General features: G+C 41.3%; 2 protein-coding genes across 2 annotated transcripts in view; one reads left to right on the top strand and one right to left on the bottom strand.

Moving 5' to 3' along the window:
- Positions 1 to 26: 26 nt before the first annotated feature.
- On the top strand, positions 27 to 8,553 carry LOC117426611 (anaphase-promoting complex subunit 5-like). Its single transcript, XM_034044364.3, has 17 exons — positions 27 to 231; positions 727 to 806; positions 1,229 to 1,338; positions 1,826 to 2,036; positions 2,150 to 2,216; positions 2,307 to 2,408; positions 2,956 to 3,146; positions 3,591 to 3,672; positions 3,969 to 4,058; positions 4,492 to 4,673; positions 5,144 to 5,279; positions 5,591 to 5,665; positions 5,755 to 5,876; positions 6,194 to 6,301; positions 6,520 to 6,667; positions 6,887 to 7,052; positions 7,419 to 8,553. Exons 1-17 carry the CDS (start codon positions 31 to 33, stop codon positions 7,628 to 7,630), a joined length of 2,283 nt encoding a protein of 760 aa, XP_033900255.1. The 5' UTR covers positions 27 to 30; the 3' UTR covers positions 7,631 to 8,553.
- A 5,745-nt stretch (positions 8,554 to 14,298) lies between these two features.
- The window catches only part of LOC117427106 (leucine-rich repeat-containing protein 75B-like), a 29,929-nt gene continuing 24,362 nt past the window's right edge, over positions 14,299 to 19,865 (bottom strand). Inside the window, exon 4 of the mRNA XM_034925568.2 lies at positions 14,299 to 18,108. Within this exon, the coding sequence (XP_034781459.2) occupies positions 17,535 to 18,108 (574 nt within the window). The 3' untranslated portion in view covers positions 14,299 to 17,534. The remainder of the gene's footprint in view (positions 18,109 to 19,865) is intronic.

The following is a 19,865-nucleotide window of genomic DNA, read 5'->3' as shown; positions in this document are numbered from 1 at the left end:
GAAGAGCAAGTTAACGCGCTCTGCATCACCATGGCGAGTGTTCACGAGAGCTTGTATTTTAACCCAATGATGACCAACGGGGTAGTGCACGCTAACGTCTTCGGGGTAAAAGACTGGGTTACACCATACAAGATAACTGTGCTGATGCTGTTGGATGAGATGACCATATCGACGTCTATAACTCTACTGGACAGAAGACGGCTTAACAAACTGATCTTGCCATTGCTGCAGGTAATATCCAACACATTGCTTTGAACACGAAAACGCACATGCTAACACTGCTTCTGCTGCAGCTAGGAGGAGAATACTCGTTTACAGAAGAGCGTTTGAGTCTCACGTGTACAAAATCAATACCCGGGCAATGTGAACCAGCTGGACTCTCATTACGGCTTGATAGTTGAGTAACTCATCTTTAATTTTAGAAACGCTCAGTCATAGATTTAAAGCTAACCCTTATAGCTGCACATATGACAAAGCTCTGTGTTTAGCAGAGACTCCAAGGCGAAATCACACTGAGCATGATTGTGAGGCGCGCCTGCTGTTAATATGGACTTGTTTATTCAGAAAATGTCTAGGCTTCTTTTTTTGTGTATTCTGCACTGGCAGTAGGTGCCTGGAATGCAGATAACTGTATGTTTAGGGTAAAAACGTTGAACTCTTGTACAGTATAAGATTTAGACTCAACCGTAGTACATTGTAACACCCATCTGCACGTTACCATTTCAGAGTCCAGACATGACACTCTCTCAGTTGATCAAGACTGTTGAAGACTCCTGCCCACAGCTGGCTTACACTGTTCATTTAAGGTATGGGGTCTCCCACTCCCACTCCCACGCCCCCACACTCTTCACACGTGGCTTATGTGTTAACATCACGTGTTTGTTATTGCATTCTTTAACCAGCATATGGGCTTAACATTTCCATTTGGTTTCAGACAGCATGTTACCTCTCCTACAGAAAATCCATTTACTTAATTCAGCAAAAAAAATAAAAAAAAAATAATCATGTTTGCCAAGCAATGTGTTCTACTGTTGGCATCCCGGTTTAAAATTTAGCTGAGCAGAAAGTGTCCCCTTCGGACTTCAGGATTTCTTTGCATTGTCCAGCTCCACAGTCATTGCCATGATGTGTCGGCACAGTTGATGAGATGCATAATGAATCACACTATTAACAGAAATGCCAGCTCAATCAACAGCTCAAATTCTGTTTGATTGACTCCCATTTCAAGGTTGCAACTAATGGCTGATGGGGAGCTGAAGGATATGGAGCACTTTTTTGATATGTTACCCAGTCCATTTAATGAGACAGAATCAGAAGCGCACAAAACAAGCGTAGTAGGTAAGCATTCAAATAACACTGTGATCTACATGTTATAAATTGCATGTCATAAACGACAATGACTGATACTGTGTACTTTTCCCTATCTGCTATTTATTTCTGACAACCCTACTCATTCCATGCAAAATCAGCAAATCCAGACACATTGTAGAATATCAATACATTATGAGGGATTATCTATCCTACTGTAATCACCCATTTTTTTCTTTTATGCATTATTTCCAGTGGTATGGATTTGCCTTTTTCAGTATGGGTTTGCATGGGTTCAGTGTAAACTGCATATCCCAGTTAAAATAAAGCCACTTTGGGGATTACATTATGACAGACTAATCGACAAGCCCTGAGATGATGACCCTGCATGAACTGAGGCTATCATATTGTGATTGCTTCATGTTGTAGCTTGTGACCTTTTGTCCCGAGGCCCTGTGTGAAACATCCCGGTAAAAACTCTCAAGTAAAACAAATAATAATCTTGCGTTCCTTCGAGGGTTGTTTATGCGTCACATGGTCTTGGCGTACAACAAACTGTCCTTCAGTCAAGTGTACAAGCTGTATACGGCACTGCAGCAGTACTACCAGAGCTATGAGAGGAAGGACAGCCCAGCCGCAGAGCCAGCTGAGGACACAGACATGGAGCTGACCAACACTGAGGAGCTGGGAGGGAAGATGGAGAAAGAGGAGCTGGACCTGGAACCCAGGTACCGTAGGATGAGATGCACAAGAAAAGTAAAATGCACGCCACAATGAATTTGTATTTAAACTCCTCCTTTGTTCAAACATTGCTTGTGTTTGTGTCTTGTGTGTGTGGCAGTGATGATGAAGTCTCCACTAGGGGCCCTCTATCCCAGAAGCAGGCAGAGTATTTTCTAGCTCAGCAGGTTTGTTGTATAATCCTTGTCCGTGACATGTCATGCCTTTTCTGTATTTCTGAGTGGAACGTGTGAATGAAGCCAGTTTCATTTTCCCAGGCCTATTTGCTGAAGAATGATGAAAACAAAGCCCTGGACCCAGCAGCTCTGCAGAAGGAACTGAACAACATGTTAAAGTTTAATCCTGATTTTGCTGAAGCTGTGAGTACTTTTTATTTATTTATTTATTTTTGATCAAGCTTTTAAAAGAAAATCTGTTTTTTTCCTTTCCAATCTGAAATAAGCAGTTCTAAGCACTAATAGTACTCTTTTGCATTGCTATACTCTTTGCGTTGCTATAGAAACAGTTTTTTCAGATCATGCCTAGCAGCAAGTAAAGTCACTTGGGAGTAGCATTTAAACTAAGATTCAAACATTACTTCTTTTACATAACATTACAATGTATTACAGGGAGTAGGTTTATAATCTTACCCAGTGTAAGAATGTAGGGTCTGTGTGGACTGAGAGCTTCTTATGCTTTCGTTGCCAGGACCCTGAAAATGGGGGCACTTATGTAGTGTTTCTAGTTAATTAATTGACTACCTTTGCTAACTTAAAAATTCACAGGCAACGCCCTGTTAAATCCCTGCACACATGCATATCTCTATTATAACACACCTGCACAGTATGAGATCTGGGGATGAAAAGATTCTCATGCGTTGTGATGGAAATATAAATAGAATAACTGGAGGGTGCTTTTTTTTTTCAGCATTACTTGAGTTACCTGAACAGCATGCGAGTCCAGGATATTTTTAACTCCACAGACAGTCTTCTGCATTACTTCGATCGGCTCATTCTGCCTGGAGGAGACAGCAAAAGCAACGGGGATGAAGGCTGTGGACGCAGCCTGCGGTATGCTGCTCTCAACCTCGCCGCTCTGCACTGCCGCTTCGGACACTAGTGAGTCGTGTTGTTAGCAGTAGTATTAGCAGCAGTAGCTGAGTTGTTTATTGCAGTGCTGTTCATACAAGCCTTGGCAGGTTCTTTTCTCTGTCACTGATGTAGAACCGCATGTTACATATAATAACATTTGGCATGGTCATTGTTATGATGACCTAATGACAGTGGATATGTAATTACCATCCTATTGAGGCTGTTAAATCCCTTTGTGGAAACTGTTTTCTTTTTAATCTAGCATACACATTTTCAGTGAAAAAGTAGCCTTGGTTTAGTATTTCTAGTCAGGTTTAATATTTTAACTTTTTTTTGTAGTTATTTCAGTTTTCACATTGATTTTGTCATTCCATAATTTTTTTTTAGCGTTTTAAACCTTTACAGCCTTGCATCCTATAAAAGCTGCTTTTTTATGCCTTCATTAAAGCTTCTTTTTTATGTCTTTATCAGTCAACAGGCTGAGCTGGCTTTGCAAGAAGCAATTCGCATTGCCCAAGAATCCAACGATCATGTTTGCTTGCAGCACTGCTTGGTAAGAACTTTAAACTCTAATTGCATTTTCTTTTTGAAAGCTCCTTTATAGATCCCTAAATACACTTTCATGCTTATCTTAAACACAGGGCTCAAACTAAGCAGAACAGTGAGTTAGTAAACAGGGATTCCCGCTGTGCCAAGGGAGTGATGAACAATACTTTTAAAGTTTTAAGTGGCTGTAATGCTTTTTATCCATCTGATAGGAATTCAAAACTAGGTCGGTATAATATTCATGTGTATTTATTTTCAAATCCATATGGTTCTTTTTCACTGTACATTTGTTGGTTCTTCCAGAGTTGGCTGTACCTCCTGGAACAAATGAAGGGCTCTGACAGCACTCTCACTGAACACGCTGTGAAAATGGCTGTACACTTCTGTTTACCGGTGAGTTGGGTTCATACTGTCTGGATTTATTTGTAGCATGTGCACGGTATTTCACACCTGCTGCCTCTTCACTTTGCATTCTGATACTGTCAGACATCTGGGTCGGGTCTGCCCGGTATTTGAGTATCGGGACCTCCTGGGAAAGTCAGGTGATTGGAGTAGTGCTGTTGGTGGGACGGTGTGGGGCTTTGTGCCCTCTGGTGCAGCTCAACTAGTGCCCATGCATGGTGTGAAGAGATCTATCTTTCATCTTTAGACAGTAGCAATCCTGTACTTGTCTTTCTAAAGCGAGCACAGGTTTTCAATCCCAATACAAGTCAACACAGCTCTAGCCTGGTTGAATTTTGATTTGCTGTTCATGTTAAAGAATGATTATCTTGGGCTAATAAATCTTGCATTGCTGACTGAGTAAGGCCTTTACATTTTTCTTCAGTATTTAGCATCCCTTGGAATTCAGTCATTGGTGCAACAAGGGGCTGTTGGGGGAAAGACAGCCAATAAATTAATGGATGCTTTGAAGGACACTGATCTGTTACACTGGAAGCACAGCCTGTCTGAGCTCATTGATATCAGCATAGCACAGAAAACTGCTATCTGGAGAATGTATGGGAAAAGGTATGTTTCACTGTTCTTTATTATTTGTTTATTTAGCAGACGCCTTTATCCAAGGCGACTTACAGAGACAGAGTTCTGAACCTCGGGGGTGAGTGACGGGGGAGGGATCTACAGGTAGAAGGTCCAATACTAACGAGCACCTTGATGACAGGAGTATTATCAGGAGTATTTTTAAAGGTGCTTGAAATTTCAGGCAGGAAGCACAGGGAGACTCTACCCAAGCAGACAAAGGGTTGCAGTGCTGGGAAAATAGAGAAAATGAGGAAGTAACACTAGGATAGTTCATAGAATAAGGACGGCTGTCGGATCCTTAGCTGATGGGTGATCTCGCCAGCACTGGGTTAACTATGAAGCCTATTTAGCAGAGGTTCAGCTTTCATGAAATGAATCTCAGCTGCAAACCGGTTGTCAATGTACCTAAATATCCCACAATGCAGTGCTCAAGCTGTGGTTTTGTTGTGTTTCTGCAGCACGATGGCACTCCAGCAAGCCCAGGTGCTGCTGAGCATGAACAGCCTGGAGCCGGTGAATCTGGGAGTGCAGCAGAACAACTCGGAGGCCTTCGCCGTGGCGCTGTGTCACCTGTCTGAGCTGCACGCAGAGCAGGTACCGCTGTTACTGTTCACGTAGGAATGCGCAGCTCCAGCCAAACATTCTGCCAGCTTTATGTTGTGCATGGAAAACTACAAAGCGGTATGTAGTTCAATATGTTAACGTAACATTATTCAGCGGATTTCATATGACTTTATGAAGCAAAATGAGTTAATTCTATATAGAGGACGATGCAAAACTTTTGGCCAGAGCTGTACATGAGAAAACGCTTCCTACTGATTGAGATGTCTCCTGAAACAGCGTCTGATGCTGTTCACACTTTCTAATGTTAAAGATGTTTTAAAGACTCGTTGTTTTCACTGTAGGGTCTTTTTGCGGCCGCCTCCGAGATCTTGAAACATCTGAGGGAGCGGTTTCCTCCTCACAGTCAACATGCAAAAGTAAGCCCATTTCATATACTGTATGGTATGCGGTCGTATGGAAACACTGTTACTTTTACTAATCAACCTGTAAACTCCTCTTCCCTTAGCTGTGGATGCTGTGTGACCAGAAGATCCAGTTCGACAGAGCTATGAATGATGGGAAGTATCACATGGCAGACTCTTTAGTCGTGGGGATAGCTGCTCTGAGCAAGACTGAGGGTTTGTATAGGTAAGCACTTATAAGGACACATGTAAAAGCTTAACGCTGGGCTTTAAAAAACATTGAATTATTACATTTAGAGAAATGGCAAGCCTGTTGAGATATTTGTATATTCGGTCAGCATAGCTAATCTTGAATTCTAAGAGTTAATGAATTTTCAAGAGGAATTGCAGTAGAATCATGATTTCAAGAAAAAGAAAATAAAGGTTTTATTCTGCAAAGTTGGCCCTTGCATCAAATAGGGCCCTGCTTATTTATAGTTGATACGTGCTATTAATATACACCCTAGAGTAAGCATGCTCGTCTTGGGGTTTTTTTGTTTACAGAAAAGCACTTGTATTGAAGGCTCGGAACCAAACTACGGAAGCCTATAAAATCCTACAAAGACTCCTGCTGTACTGTGAGAAAATAAAGGGAACTGAAATGACCATCCGGTAAGCTGCTTCCATCATTTACACATTTTGTTTCTGTTTTTTAAAAACGTATCTCAATACCCTTAAATAGAAAGCGAACCAGAAATGAGATTAGAAACGCAGATTTTAAGATCACATTGTCTTTACAGTTGGTTTAGCACTCCTCGTGGATTACCTGTAAGAAGCCAGGCGTTGATGGTGTTAGTTAAAGGCACGTTGTCTTGCCTTGTGTGTTCCAGAGTGATGCTGTCTCTAGCCGAGCTGCACTGGAGCTCCTCTTGCCACGCTGTCGCGCTCCCCTTGCTGCTGAGATCTCTCGCCGTGTCCCGCGAGTACCACCTGCAGTACCTCGCCTCCGAGTGCATCCTGCACCTGGCCTTCTCACAGGTAGAGGATTGGAATCAGAAACACACGCGCGCACACTGAACGAATCCACTGTTTAGTCCTGTCTGAAGCGGACCTGTGTTGGATGTAATGAAAAACATTTCGATCTGCGCACTGGTGCCTGTGTTGTTTCTATACTGTGAACTGCACTACACTACAGTCATACAGTGATGGCTGTATGACTGACTGTTGTTTTTTTTTGTTTTTCCCCCCCTGCTGTAGCTGATGCTTGGCATCCCTGAACAGGCGTTAAATATCCTGCACATGGCTATCGAGCCCATCCTGGCACACGGGGCTCTCCTGGACAAAGGCCGTGCCATGCTGTTAGTGGCCAAGTGTCAGATTGTTACAGCCTCATCAGAGCCTTCGAAACAACAGAAGACCCAGGGTAAGCTCTGAATGGACTCTCTCCATCCAAGTATATCCTATAGAGGGTTTACTGAACCAGCATTGGTTTACTGCATCTGATTTTAGTCTTACAGATTATTCTGCACCAGCTCGAATATATATATATATATATATATATATATGTAGTGTGCCTTAGTCAAGGGCGCTTATACAGGAGACTGTAGCACATGACCATTTCCAGTCAACATGGCCTAACTGTGAATTAGCCAAGTTCGTGAACCATCTAATACTGAGAGAGCATTGTGTATCTCCATGATGAAGGATGAATAGTTTCATTTTGTGAAGGCTCCTGTATAAGTCGTATTGTATCCTGGGCATTTTCCAACAGCTAATGGTTGTTTTTCAGCTTTGGAAGTGGCTGTTCAAAACCTGGAGGAAGCCGGCACTTATTTTACCAAAGTGGACTGCAAAGAGAGAGTGAGAGACATCTATTACCTGCAAGCCCGGCTCTACCACTCTCTGGGGAAGACTGCGGAGAGGAATAAATGTGCAATGCTCTTCCGCCAACACAACCAGGAGCTGCCATCTCAGGGAGTGCCGCTGATCACCAGGCTGTGAAACTGAATTAGAGACCGTGAACGAGCCTGTCGCTAGTGCTGTCCACTCCCAATCACCCAGCACAGGGAGCCTCTGTTGAAAATCGTGTGTACATTGGTTATATTAAATAGTGTATATTTCAAATAGTAAAGAGAAATGATGCTCTCATTTTTGTGTCTGTGTGTTTTGGGTTCTCAAAACCTTACACCAAACTTTCATTCGCATCTTATGTTCTGAAAGGTGGAGAAAAACACCCCGTGGTGTTCTAGAACTCGAACTGAACAACTAAAAAGCTTAATGAATGTCTTGTACCTTCAGAAGAAAGCAGTGGAATGTGCTGTACCGTTTACACTCCCCCAAAGATCCTATTCAAGGGAATATGGACTGAATGTATTATAGGAAATGTTTTTTTAATATAATATGTACACTTGACTAAACCTAAGCCAGTTGTATTTAAATACATCACTTAATTCTCATTGGCATTCGTTACCAGGTAGTTCGTTACCATGACTTTCAAGAGCAGTAATAGAGCCAGTATAATGGGAAGCCTGCAATCAAAGGGAATGAAGTCATAGGCTAGTCAATACAAAGCTGGGGTTTTACGAGTCGGTCAGTTCTTATACTTTGTGGGTTTGCATGTATTGATTTACATTTGCTCTAGAACTAAAATGTTCTGCATAAGTATACAGTGCATTTTTACTGAAACGCAACCCCTTAATCGTACACTAGGGGGCTCTGTATCCTAAGGTATAGTAACGTTTCGGTTCCAGCGTGTGTATTTCAGCTCTTGTCTCCTGTTCAAAACTGGTTATCAAGCTTCAGTTTTACAAAGCAAATCGTTTTTGATGTATGGTGACATGGAAAAGGTCATTTGTGTTTTGCTTTTATTTTTTCATGTAATGTTTTTATATAATGAAACTAAACCTCCTTCTTTCTGTCTCCCAGCCGGACAGCGCTTCACTGTTTTTGCTGTTCATACACCTCACAAGACCAGGCACGCTGTATGTGTGGGACATGCCCCTGCTGATACAGTTTATAAGGGGGCTTTTCCATAGACTGATGTTGGATCTTGTTTTAAATGTATTGTGCAAGGGGGCACAGGAGGATGATTTGTACTGTTTTATGCCTGTTAAAGCAAGCCTTCGATATTGTGTGCATTATGCACATGATCTTGATTGGATCTTAAGCATGTTGTAGCACAGATGCTGCCTGGTGTTCTGCAAGGCTGCTGACAAGCACCTGAAGCCATAAACCTGACTTTAAAGATGTGCTTGTTTTATACAGTATGCTCCCTTTAGTTTCCTTTAGATCTGATTACATGGACATTTCTTCATGCTGCACACGTGCCTCATTGTTGGTTATCTATCATGAAACTGAGACTTTTTTAAATAGCCAATACTGTCTCTAATCATTCATGATCCATCTGTGGTTCCATTGTAAAGATGACACATTTTAAACAACAGTGGTTAAAGACTTCCCTGGAAGCATGCTGGTATATTCACGGGATATCAGGGTTAAAGGGGCAATAATAAAAAACATTTTAGCTTTGGGAGAAGCTCGTGCAGCACACTGTGGATCAGAGGTGGTCAAAGCTGGCTCTTCCACTCCTGGTCTTTGTTCCAGCCATGTTCTAGATTGTTTAATTGAACCAATTAAACCTCCATCCAGACCCTGCAGTAGTTAACCTGGCGTGGAATGGCCCAGCAGCACTGTGATTGGACACCCTGCTGTAGATTCACTCTCAGTGCAGCAGGCATTAGAACCCCAGCTGAAGCATTAGACTTGGGTCCTTGTATTAGCTAGGCAGGGTATGTGTACTTTCCCAGATTCAAAGCAGAAATAAAGCCTAGAAAACCAAACAATACAAATTTAAAAACCCAGATTTCAGTAATTGCAATGAGAACAGCTCAGAATGCAGTTCAAAGCAAAAAAAGCTGTTATATTGTAAGTTGAAGATACTTAAGGGTATATTTCTGAAGTATTTCCTCCAGTCTCCTGCTGTGTGAGAGGTGAAGAAGCATGTCAATGTTAAGGATTGAGATGCACACACTGTCGGAATGCTTACGAGAACTTTGCTTACATTATTCGTTGGTTGTTTTGTAAAATCAGCAGGCATTTAGTCTCTCTCAAAAAATAAAGAGACAAAGAGTTAATTCAAGACCAGAGTAAACACTTTGAAAATATAGCCCTTAGTCTTTGTTGCCATACTGTAAGGCTGTCTCAGAAGAGCACATTAACCTCTGTGAAGGGACGCCCTGAAGTTAGACTGTTCTGTACTAACCCAACATCTCCCATCCAAGCACTGATCAGCCAGGTCTTGCTTAGTGGTATGACTGCAGGCGGCTTGCTGGTCCCAGTGTTGGTAAATAACTTTTAGACTTTGTTCTTTTTATACAATGTGGCCAATCAATGTGGGACTTGTAATCTGTCCTGCGAGAGTCAAGCTAGATTAAGTTGGCTCTGATATTTTTAGACGTTCTTGAGCAAACTTGTCTATTAAGAATCTATCAAGCGTGCCATGGGATTTACTGTTTTGTACGCTTCTATCCTGCTTGAACTAAGGTTAAATACAAAAACCTCACAGCAATCCAGGAAGGTATTTATCAGTGTGATGAAATCTTTCGCGGTTTGGACCATGTTTAATTTGGGCTGTCTGCCAGAAACCCCCCCAGGTTTTGCAATAATGACAAAGAAGCTTTTATATCTGAGAAACTTCTGCATTTACCTGTTTTAGCTGGCACTGATATAGAGGAGGCCATCACTCACAAAGAGTGTGCTGAGCCAGCTAGAGTAATGTTCAGACTTGTTTTGTGAAGTATTGCCTTTCCAAAACACGCTCCTCCGTTAGCTATTCATCCCAAATTGTGCTGAGCTCTGGAGTTACACCTGAACATGTGCCAGTGCGCCCCACACTTCTTTCACTGTTGTATTTGAATAGTCAAGCAGAACAAGGAGTGGGCACAGACTCTTAAACCTGGCACACATCGCATGTTTTCACTTAAACCTGCCACAGTGTTTTTCCACAGCATTTTCAGGATCAAGAATGTTCTGAATTTATGGGATTTGGGGCACCAGGATCTTGTCTGTTGTGCCAACCTGAAACTCAATAACCCTGGCTTCTCTGAATTCTCATTGCACTTTGTGATCAGAATAAGATTATCCCAGGGCTACAACACCAGTAGAGCCATGTATTAACATCTTAGATCATTAATAAAAAAAACGCTGGCAGAGTTTTTTGGACACCTGGTTCATATTGACTTGAAAAGATGAGTCAGGCATTGGTTTCGTTATTATTGTTGTGGTGGTAATTAGGCATTTGAAGTTGTACACTATTGGTACATTAACTGTGGTGTTAAGTTATTTACACATTTTCACACATAGTGATGGCTTTGAGAGTATTGTGAATGAAAAGAACCCCAGAAAGATATGTTTAAGATATCAAGGTTCATACTGTGTTTAGTGTACAGAGTAATTAACTGTAGGGAACCTATAATTAATGTGTTCTCATAATTATGGCTTTTAAGGTTGAATGATTATGTATCTTATTTGATAAGATTACGTTTTCTGTCTACAGCATACAGTAGCTAGACCTGGCCTGCATGATGTATCACTTATACAGTGGTTGTGTTCATCATTATTTTCACTAGATTTTAAAAGCGTTAAAAGGTTGTAAAGCCCATCAAACTGTAAATACAACTTTCAGCCACTAGGTGGCATGAGTTATTTCTTTAAACATCTCACTCAGAACAACAATTCATGTTCAGCGCTGGTTTTGATTGTGAATTGTGCAGTAGTATGTTCTTTACACAGAGAGAGATATCAGTATAGTGGGATTCTGGCAAATCCTGAATTGGTTCATTTATCATACGCGATTTATAATTGAATTCATATCGATTTCTTTATTCAGTGTATCCTGATTCATAAAAAAATACCTGATATGGCCTGCAGAGGTCAACAAAGTGCCAGCAGATGTGCAGCTGAAATTCTGCCCGCAACATTAGCAACATGTGTGTAGTATTAGTAACGTGGGCAATTAAAAAAAATTAGTAAGTGCCAAAATTGAGAAACAAGAACAATTTACTGTAAACGTTTCCTTTCCAAACATGTTTCCCTTAAAAAGCCCCTTTCTTTTCTGCACACACATTGAAGTATTTATTTAAAAATGACATAGTCCCGTGTGTGTTGTTAGAGTTATGATGGATTCAAAATTCCCTGATCTTAAACATAGCCAGACCTCTTCCTCTTTTTCAGTTTCTTAGTTCTCCCGGTATACTAGAGTTACAGCAAGCTGTTAATTGGTTTTTGGCCTCCAGTCTCTGCTAATCATTAGATCCTTTAAGTCAACCCAGATGTGCTTAATTATTTTTCGCAACAACAGACGGGAATACAAATCTCCTGGGGATGAGCAAAGGTTTCTTCCAAAAGTCTGTGGCCAATTCTCAGGATGAGTCAACAAAGCAACATAAAGTAGAGCCGTGGAGATTTGTTCTCTTTTCTTGTGAAACGAATGTGTGGATAACACACAGCGCTTGCTGCAACACTTAATTGCTTAAACTTCAAACTTCCTAGATTCAAAAGCGTAGCTGGCCTCCTTCAGTGTGGGAATGGAAACTGAAATGGGAATATTAACTTGAAGGTTTTATAATGATTCGCGGGGTAGACATGGGATGCACTTTTTCTGAAAAGGTGGTCAGTGAATATTAAGATTACTAGACTCAAAAAAAAAAAAAAAAAAAAAAAAAAAAAAAAAAAAGCAAATGGCTTACATGCAAACGCATACTTTATTACTATTATTTATTTCTTAGCAGACGCCCTTATCCAGGACGACATACAATTGTTACAAGATATTACATTATTTTTACATACAATTACCCATTTATACAGTTGGGTTTTTACTGGAGCAATCTAGGTAAAGTACCTTGCTCAAGGGTACAGCAGCAGTGTCCCCCACCAGGGATTGAACCCACGACCCTCCGGTCAAGAGTCCAGCTATTCTTTGCAATCCCTGTCTCCATGAGATCTCGTCTGTTTTCTTGCCATGGAGACTAAAGATGTCTCACTGAGAAATCAAATCGAGTATCACTACTGTAGTGAGTGTAAATGAAAGTCTTTCATAGTCTCCAGTTTTGTGTTTAACACAATAATAAAGGTTCTCCTTTGATCTGGGGAGCTGCATTGGAAAGATGAATGGACCTCTCCCTTGTTTCTATGCTCTGTTATCACGCACTGCCCGAGCCCTGAAATAAAGGTCCATCTTCCAGGGAACGCTTGTCGAGCCTCTTGTTTCTTCTTTAGCAGGTGGTTCGGCTGGCTCTCTCTCTCTCGTCCGGGGATGCTTCAGGACAGACTGACCTTTTCACAGGAGGCTGACGGAAATGCCACATTAGCATCAGCCGCAACAAAGAGAGCTCTGGCCTGACACTGGGGAATCTCAGGGCTGCTAACCTACACACCGCTGCGGTTTGTTCAGGATCTAAAGCGGATCCCTGCAGGGCACGACAACAGAAAGGCTAGGCCGTTTGAAAGGCAAAGGTAATAATACAGTACAGTGCCGTGCAGGACCTGGCCATCAAAAGATTGAAATTGAATTATCTCAGTGTTTCCATCACTCTTGCTGTCATAAAAGTATTACTGCTGTACAAGTAACTTCAATGACAATTGGTTTAACAAGAAGTCTTTTTCAGTTCAATACAACTCTTCAATTTAGAGTTTTAGCTTTATGGGTGATGTACTTGTAATGACCATTTTTTTATATCAAATTTAAGAAGCTTGGACCAGACAGGTGTGCAATATTCTTTCAATCTGTAGATATTGTTTAGTACTTGTGAAATCTGCTGGCGTAACTGGAGTACTGGGAATTGTATCCAATGTAAGCTATGCCACACTGGCTGCAGTGTAAAAGCCCTCCACTTAGTATTTACTGCATGCATCTCTGCTTCAGACTCCAGCCCATTTCCCAGTGTTTTCTACAGCTGAGATGCTTGCAAGAAGTCACGTGTAGTTATCATATCTGTGCCCTGTAGCTAATGTTCAATCGAAATGGAAAATCAAGGGTACCTTGAGAATGCAAATGAACAGTATGGCTATGGCTACAAAGTACTGTCTACAAGGAGCTGGAAAACAAGAATTTGGCTAAAATGTAAAATGCAACGCCGTTTTAATCAGTACAGTGATGAAGGCACTAGCCCAGGGCTGGCCAATCCTGGTCCTGCAGGTAAAATGAGATAGATCACTCCTTCAGGGTGAGGATGGAGGGGTAATTTGTTCAATTAAACAATCTAGAACTGGACTGGAACAAAGGCCTGGACTGGAAGGAACAACTTTTGGCCACCCCTGCGCTAGCCGGAACATTTGTCCAATTTACTTATTTTTTTAAATAAATAAAATGCAACACAGTTCTACCAAAGCCTTACCCTGAACACAGGGCTGCAGCCACAGTGTGAAAACATAGTAAGAGCAATCTCTGCTTCTGAATGTGCATTTAACTTATAAGGTGGAGACATTAATAGAGCTACCCGGATGCATTCATGGGAATGCCTTAAGCTGTAGAACTGTCACATAGTCCATTTACCAAGAATAATGAGTAAAAAACAACAACCAGCATGCAGTTTAAAAAATGTATCTACCAGGGTATAAACACAGCTATGTTTGTATAGTATATTTACACACAAATGCCATTCACAGACATGGTTATTTATTTCTTTATTTTTTAAACAGTGGCACCCAAAACACACAAACAAGTAAAACTGCAGTCCATCCGACGCTCTTTTAGACACCTGGACAAAATTCAAATAGCAAAAAACAGAACGTTTCTCTTGTTTAACCCGAGTCCATGACTTGATTGGTTTAACATTTTGAAAGCGTAATTCGTGTGCTTTTTTTTTTTTTTTCCGTTCTTTGCTGGTAGGATTCAGGGCTACAGAAAGCAGAGATTATTAATTTGCTGATTATTATTAGGTAGTGTGAGATATGGAGTACAGGTTCATAGTACAGATTTGTTCATAGGATTGCACAATATTGAGCAACATCTATTTGAATTGATCATTAGGTAGAAATTCATGCATGAGCAATTTGTCGCTATTTGAATTAATTTTAAATGTTCTTCTTATTCATCTATATTATTTAATTGAATTGTGTAATAAAGCAGATCCAATGTGGGGGATGATTCTTTCCAAAACAGCACTGACACTGCTACATTATTACATTACATTGAATTACTGATGTGCAGATATGTATGTGCATAGTGCTCCAGTTTGAACAGGTGAACATCAGAATCCTAGCAAGGGTACCAATAACAAGATGCAAGATTCACACGAAGCACCAGCTGGTAATGAAATACCCTCTTTTATATAGTCCACATGATAGTGCATTTTAAAACTGCAGTGTAAAAGTGATATGCTTACAGTGATCTTAATAAACACTGGGGTCTATTTTAACACACTCTACAGCTGTTATTTAAATGCCTTTGGTATTCGAAATATTAACTGGAGTGTAATTCTTTCAACAGGAAACGTTACTAAGATCTGCTGTGTTTATAGTCTGGTTGCTGGAAAAACCTCTGGATTGACAATAAATGGTATATTATTAGAATTCTCTGTCTCCCGTTTTACTGGGGGGTGGTGAGTGGGAGTTTGTGTTTCCTAGCCCAGCTGCTACAGTTTGGTCTGTAGCTCTGTTTCACACTGAATCCAAGTTTCAAAATGTCTTTGATCTGAAAAGCTTGCTTACGTTACTCTATTTGGCAAACCTTGACAGGGTAATAAAGTACTTCATTATTTTTTAATTGTTTGGATATTGTTTGAGTGGCAACAGAGGAATCACTATATTACTGTGCTTAAAGGCTACACGCTTATCAATCATTTTTGTCGTAGCTTTGAAAAGGATGGGCAGAATTCCTTTATTTCATTTCAAAGTCCAGTCTGGTTTATACAGTGCAGTACAGCAGTTAGAAGGGCATTAGGCTCTTACAGTCCAGGGACAGCCCTTGTCAACACAACTTATCCTCATTTCATTCCAGTAGGAATGGGGCATCAGGACTTCAAACGCCCTCGCGGGACACGGTCATGAAAAATAAACAAGTACACGGCTGCATGGAGTGGCTGTAGAACCACAAGGTTATGTGTGCAAGACAGTTATATACAGCACACACAGTACTATAGTTCATTACAAACATACATGGACTGTAATGGTAAACGCTTTACTCGTTTACCATTATGTTCACAAATACAGATTTATTACACACACAGGACTGTCTTTTTTTTTCAGTGTTGGGTTGTGATCCCCAGTGGCAAGTATCAGTGACAAGGACAGTGATGGTTGAACCTTCTGCAAATGATCCTTAAAACCATGTCCTTTTAAAACATCTCCATGAATGAAGCAGCAATCTGCTACCCCCGGTCAGGATCACAGGCCCACAGACCACTGTCCTTGTCATGAGATAGTCCAAGCAGCTACAATCCGAAACACACAGTCATATTCACACAGCAGTAACCACAGCACTGAGTCTATTTCTAAAAAGCCTCAAACACTTAACTCAGGAGTGTCATTTAACAATCACCTTAGCTGGTCCTTGCTAGCTTTGTAACATTGCGGGGCACAGAGCAGTGATGTACATGCTCCAAGCTACAATGACGTTGTTTCTTGCTAGTTTTATACCTTATGAAAATGGTTTGATTCCTCTTAGGAAGATTTTCCTGTGCACTCACTGCCAAACAGGGCTCTTGCAGTTAGATTTGTCCTGCTCCCACTGTTAAATGATGACTAATTCATTATCTTATGGTTGTTACACATTTATACTTTCTGGAAATACTCTGACACTTCTGGGAATATAGTGGTACAGCCTGGCACCTAAATATGTGGGGTGTTATCAGTGACAGGGTATTAGAATACAAGCCAGTAAAAATACAATGATTCGCTAAACGTAATGTTTAGCACTTCCAGTGAGCTAAAAGGCTTCCTGACAAAGCAATAACAATGGCTAAAAACAACATTAAAAATAGAGAAATCCATTTTAAAATGATAGCACAGTTGTTTCAGATTTCAGTATCTGCTCACAGTAATGCAGATCTAGTTTTCTGGGGTTGTGCTCTGGCTATTGCACCATTTATTAGATTTGTTTTTAATTAACAAGACCCCATCCGTCTTTGCAGTAAGTAATTATGTTAAACCAGAACTGACCCACATTATACTGCTGGATTGCAGTGAGAATACCTTTGTGTGTATTGTGTTTAACATTTATGAAGTTACAGTTAAATACACTTTTGATTATCAGTGTCCAGTAAAATCCTTACACAAACGTAATTACTAACTTGACTTCACAGCAAAGACCACATGAAAATAGTGTCACACAATGTTCTACCATAAAGGACATTTACACAAGTGATATGTGTGGTGGCCACAAGTGAACGTTTTGAAAAAAAGGCTTGACTTTGCAGTTTGCAGTCACGTGACGTTTGAAGCCTGAATAGTCTGTTCAGTTTATTTGTTTTTTTGGGAGATTAACAGAACTCACACACAATGTCAAGCTAGACCAAGCCTACAAGAGACAGGCTCAGTCCTAGTAGAAATTTTTGTTCGGTCTCTGATTGTAAAATAAATCCTGCTCTAGCAGCTCCATCACTATGCAGTTCTCTCATCGACCTCTCTAAAACAATCTGCCCTCAAAGACTCTCCTGCCTCGACTGCCGCTAAAGGGAGCCTCTTCTTAAATCTCTCATCCTCCAATGAAATTCTGCCTTGCCTCCAGGAGCACCGTCAACCACCCGGTAAGTCACTGGCTACGCCATATCGAAACTGGATGTGAAGTATGGGTGCTATTTTGGGACAAGCTTTCAAATGTATGGCACTAACTCAGACATGCCAATACATATAATTTAAATTGAGGTGAACCTTCTTCCAAACCGCTCTTAACAGAGAGGCTGGCTCATCACCTCTCGCAGCACTGCAGGGTGAAGCTCTGGGAGTCGCTCTTGTCCGTCACTGCCCAGCGTTCTAGGTCCTCCTCCTCCTCCTCCTCCTCTTCGTCTCCGTAGTGGCTGGCTTCCTCGATGGAGGTCTCCAGGGTGTAGTCATACACCTGCCCCTCTGTGTACTCGTAGATGGTCGGCAGGCTGCTCCTGAGGCTGCAGCGTCTGCGCAGAGCCACGAGCAGGGGCTGTGGCATGGTGAAGATGTCCACGTTGTTGCCCAGGTCGATCCAGGAGAGGCTGGGGAACTTGCCCACATCCTTCAGGGCCTCAGTCAGGTCCTTGATGATGGACAGGGTCAGGCGGTTGCCGTTGAGCGCCAGGTTGGTCAGTTTGGGCAGCGCGCCCAGGTAGGGCAGCAGCATGAGGAGGTGGTCGTCGTGCAGCTCGGTGAAGCTCAGGTCCACCGCTGCAATCCCGTCACGGTTGTTCTGCAGGTAGTACGCCACCCGGTGGACGTCGCGCGCTGACAGTGGAATCCCAGATAAGTCCAATGAGCCGCTGGAGACCTTCTTCTGTAACATTGTTTTGAGGCTAGAAACAAACAAAAAAAGAAGGAGGATTAGTGATTTAGAAGTCATGAAGGCGCTAGCGGAAACGCTTGTCTAGTTGATTTTGTTTTTTCTTATTTTTACTTTATAATCTGTCGCTGAGTATTTTTGAAGGTACGGATGATTTTTATTTTATACTTTGAGTTGCTTATTTAGGTGATCAAAATCTACAATGTAACAATATATATGTACCTTTTTAATATGTGGCTGATATATTATTCAGTTTCTCCTCTTTGTAGATTCTTTGCATACTGTGTTCAGTATATTTGTCTTGTATTTGTTCAGGTCTTTTATTACATGAAAGTTAATTGCTGTCTCCAGTTCATGAGCTCAGTTTTTTCTGGGATATACTTTAGATCAAGTTTCACTGTATTATAAGATTAAAAGGATGGCTGATTGACCTCTAGAGTGTGTTTTTTATATAATAAGGTATTCAATGTGTTTGAAAAGACTGCAAGGACACCTGTATTCCTGGGAGAAGTACTGTCAAAAAGCAGCAAAATTGATGTTGATTGATAAAGCTCAGCACAGTTCTGCAGTGGTATATTCTTTGATATGGAAACAGTCTCTTAAAGTAAACATATCACTCCTGTTTTGGCCTCTTTGTTTGGCTTTGCACTGTACATTTAGTTACAGAGGCATCAAACTTTACAATGCACTTTTACTGACTGCTTGGTCCACTGCCAGCACACAGCTCTATGGAGAAACCCCTCTCTGCATCTACAATAGAAGGGGAACTTTCGATAGAGTTCGGATACACGTTGGGATGTACGTCCCTGAGGACCCTCTGGTCACTCTACCAGCCTGTCACAACAGTGCCAGCTTGCCAGGAACCAGCCTGGAGCCCAGATTTATGATGCTATTGATTCCTGGGGCACGCCTCCATTAATGCACTTTCTCTCAGCCCAAGAGCTGACTCCTTTAGTGGCTCCTATGAATCAATTTCCTGGAGAGAATTTGCTGATAAGAAAGTATGAGCACAATTAATGGCAGCTGAAATTCAGAATTGAAATAATAAAATATTGTAAAACAATTAGCTACCTCCAGTTAAGAAGGAAGAGCTACTGGAGCCCTCTACTCTAATTATAGAGGAAACTGCTCATAAAGTAAATACCATTACAGTATCTATATAAACTATATGGGGACTGATCTTTACAGGGCAACAGTCTTTAGCTTCATAACCAAAGGACACATATCAAATGGTAAATAAAAAACACTCTGTATAATAACCCATGCTGGACACGCAATTTGAAATGCACACATAACTCCTCTCTCTCTCTCTCTCTCTCTCCAGATAAGCACAATGGTGCTCTCTTCTCAGTTGATTTGTAAAGCACTTTATCATTGTTCATTGACACATGTAGCATTTGTCCTCTCTCCCTTTCCCTCTCTCTCCCGAAGGATCGATATTTTTCACTAACAGCCAGGAACATAAACTGCGAGATCAATGCAGTCTGGAGCCGGCTGTCTGCGGCCCAAGGCATCTCCTGTTTGCTCACTTCTCTCCAGCTACGCCCGGAGGTATTTATTATGCCTTGTCACGGGATTCGTCTTCTGGCAATAGAACCTACATGATAGATGTTTTAACAAGCCACAGTGTATAGGTAACAGGAACATGTGTGTCTTAGTATACCTTTTATTATAGATATAACCAGGAATGGATCAAACTGCTATGTAATGGTAGTCTTACATCTATCCCTGTAAATAATCTGTTTTTGCTTATTGGAACAAACAGGTCTG

This window comes from Acipenser ruthenus, chromosome 11, assembly GCF_902713425.1.
Source record: "Acipenser ruthenus chromosome 11, fAciRut3.2 maternal haplotype, whole genome shotgun sequence".
Taxonomy (NCBI): domain Eukaryota; kingdom Metazoa; phylum Chordata; class Actinopteri; order Acipenseriformes; family Acipenseridae; genus Acipenser; species Acipenser ruthenus.
This window is presented reverse-complemented; position numbering and strand designations above follow the sequence as displayed.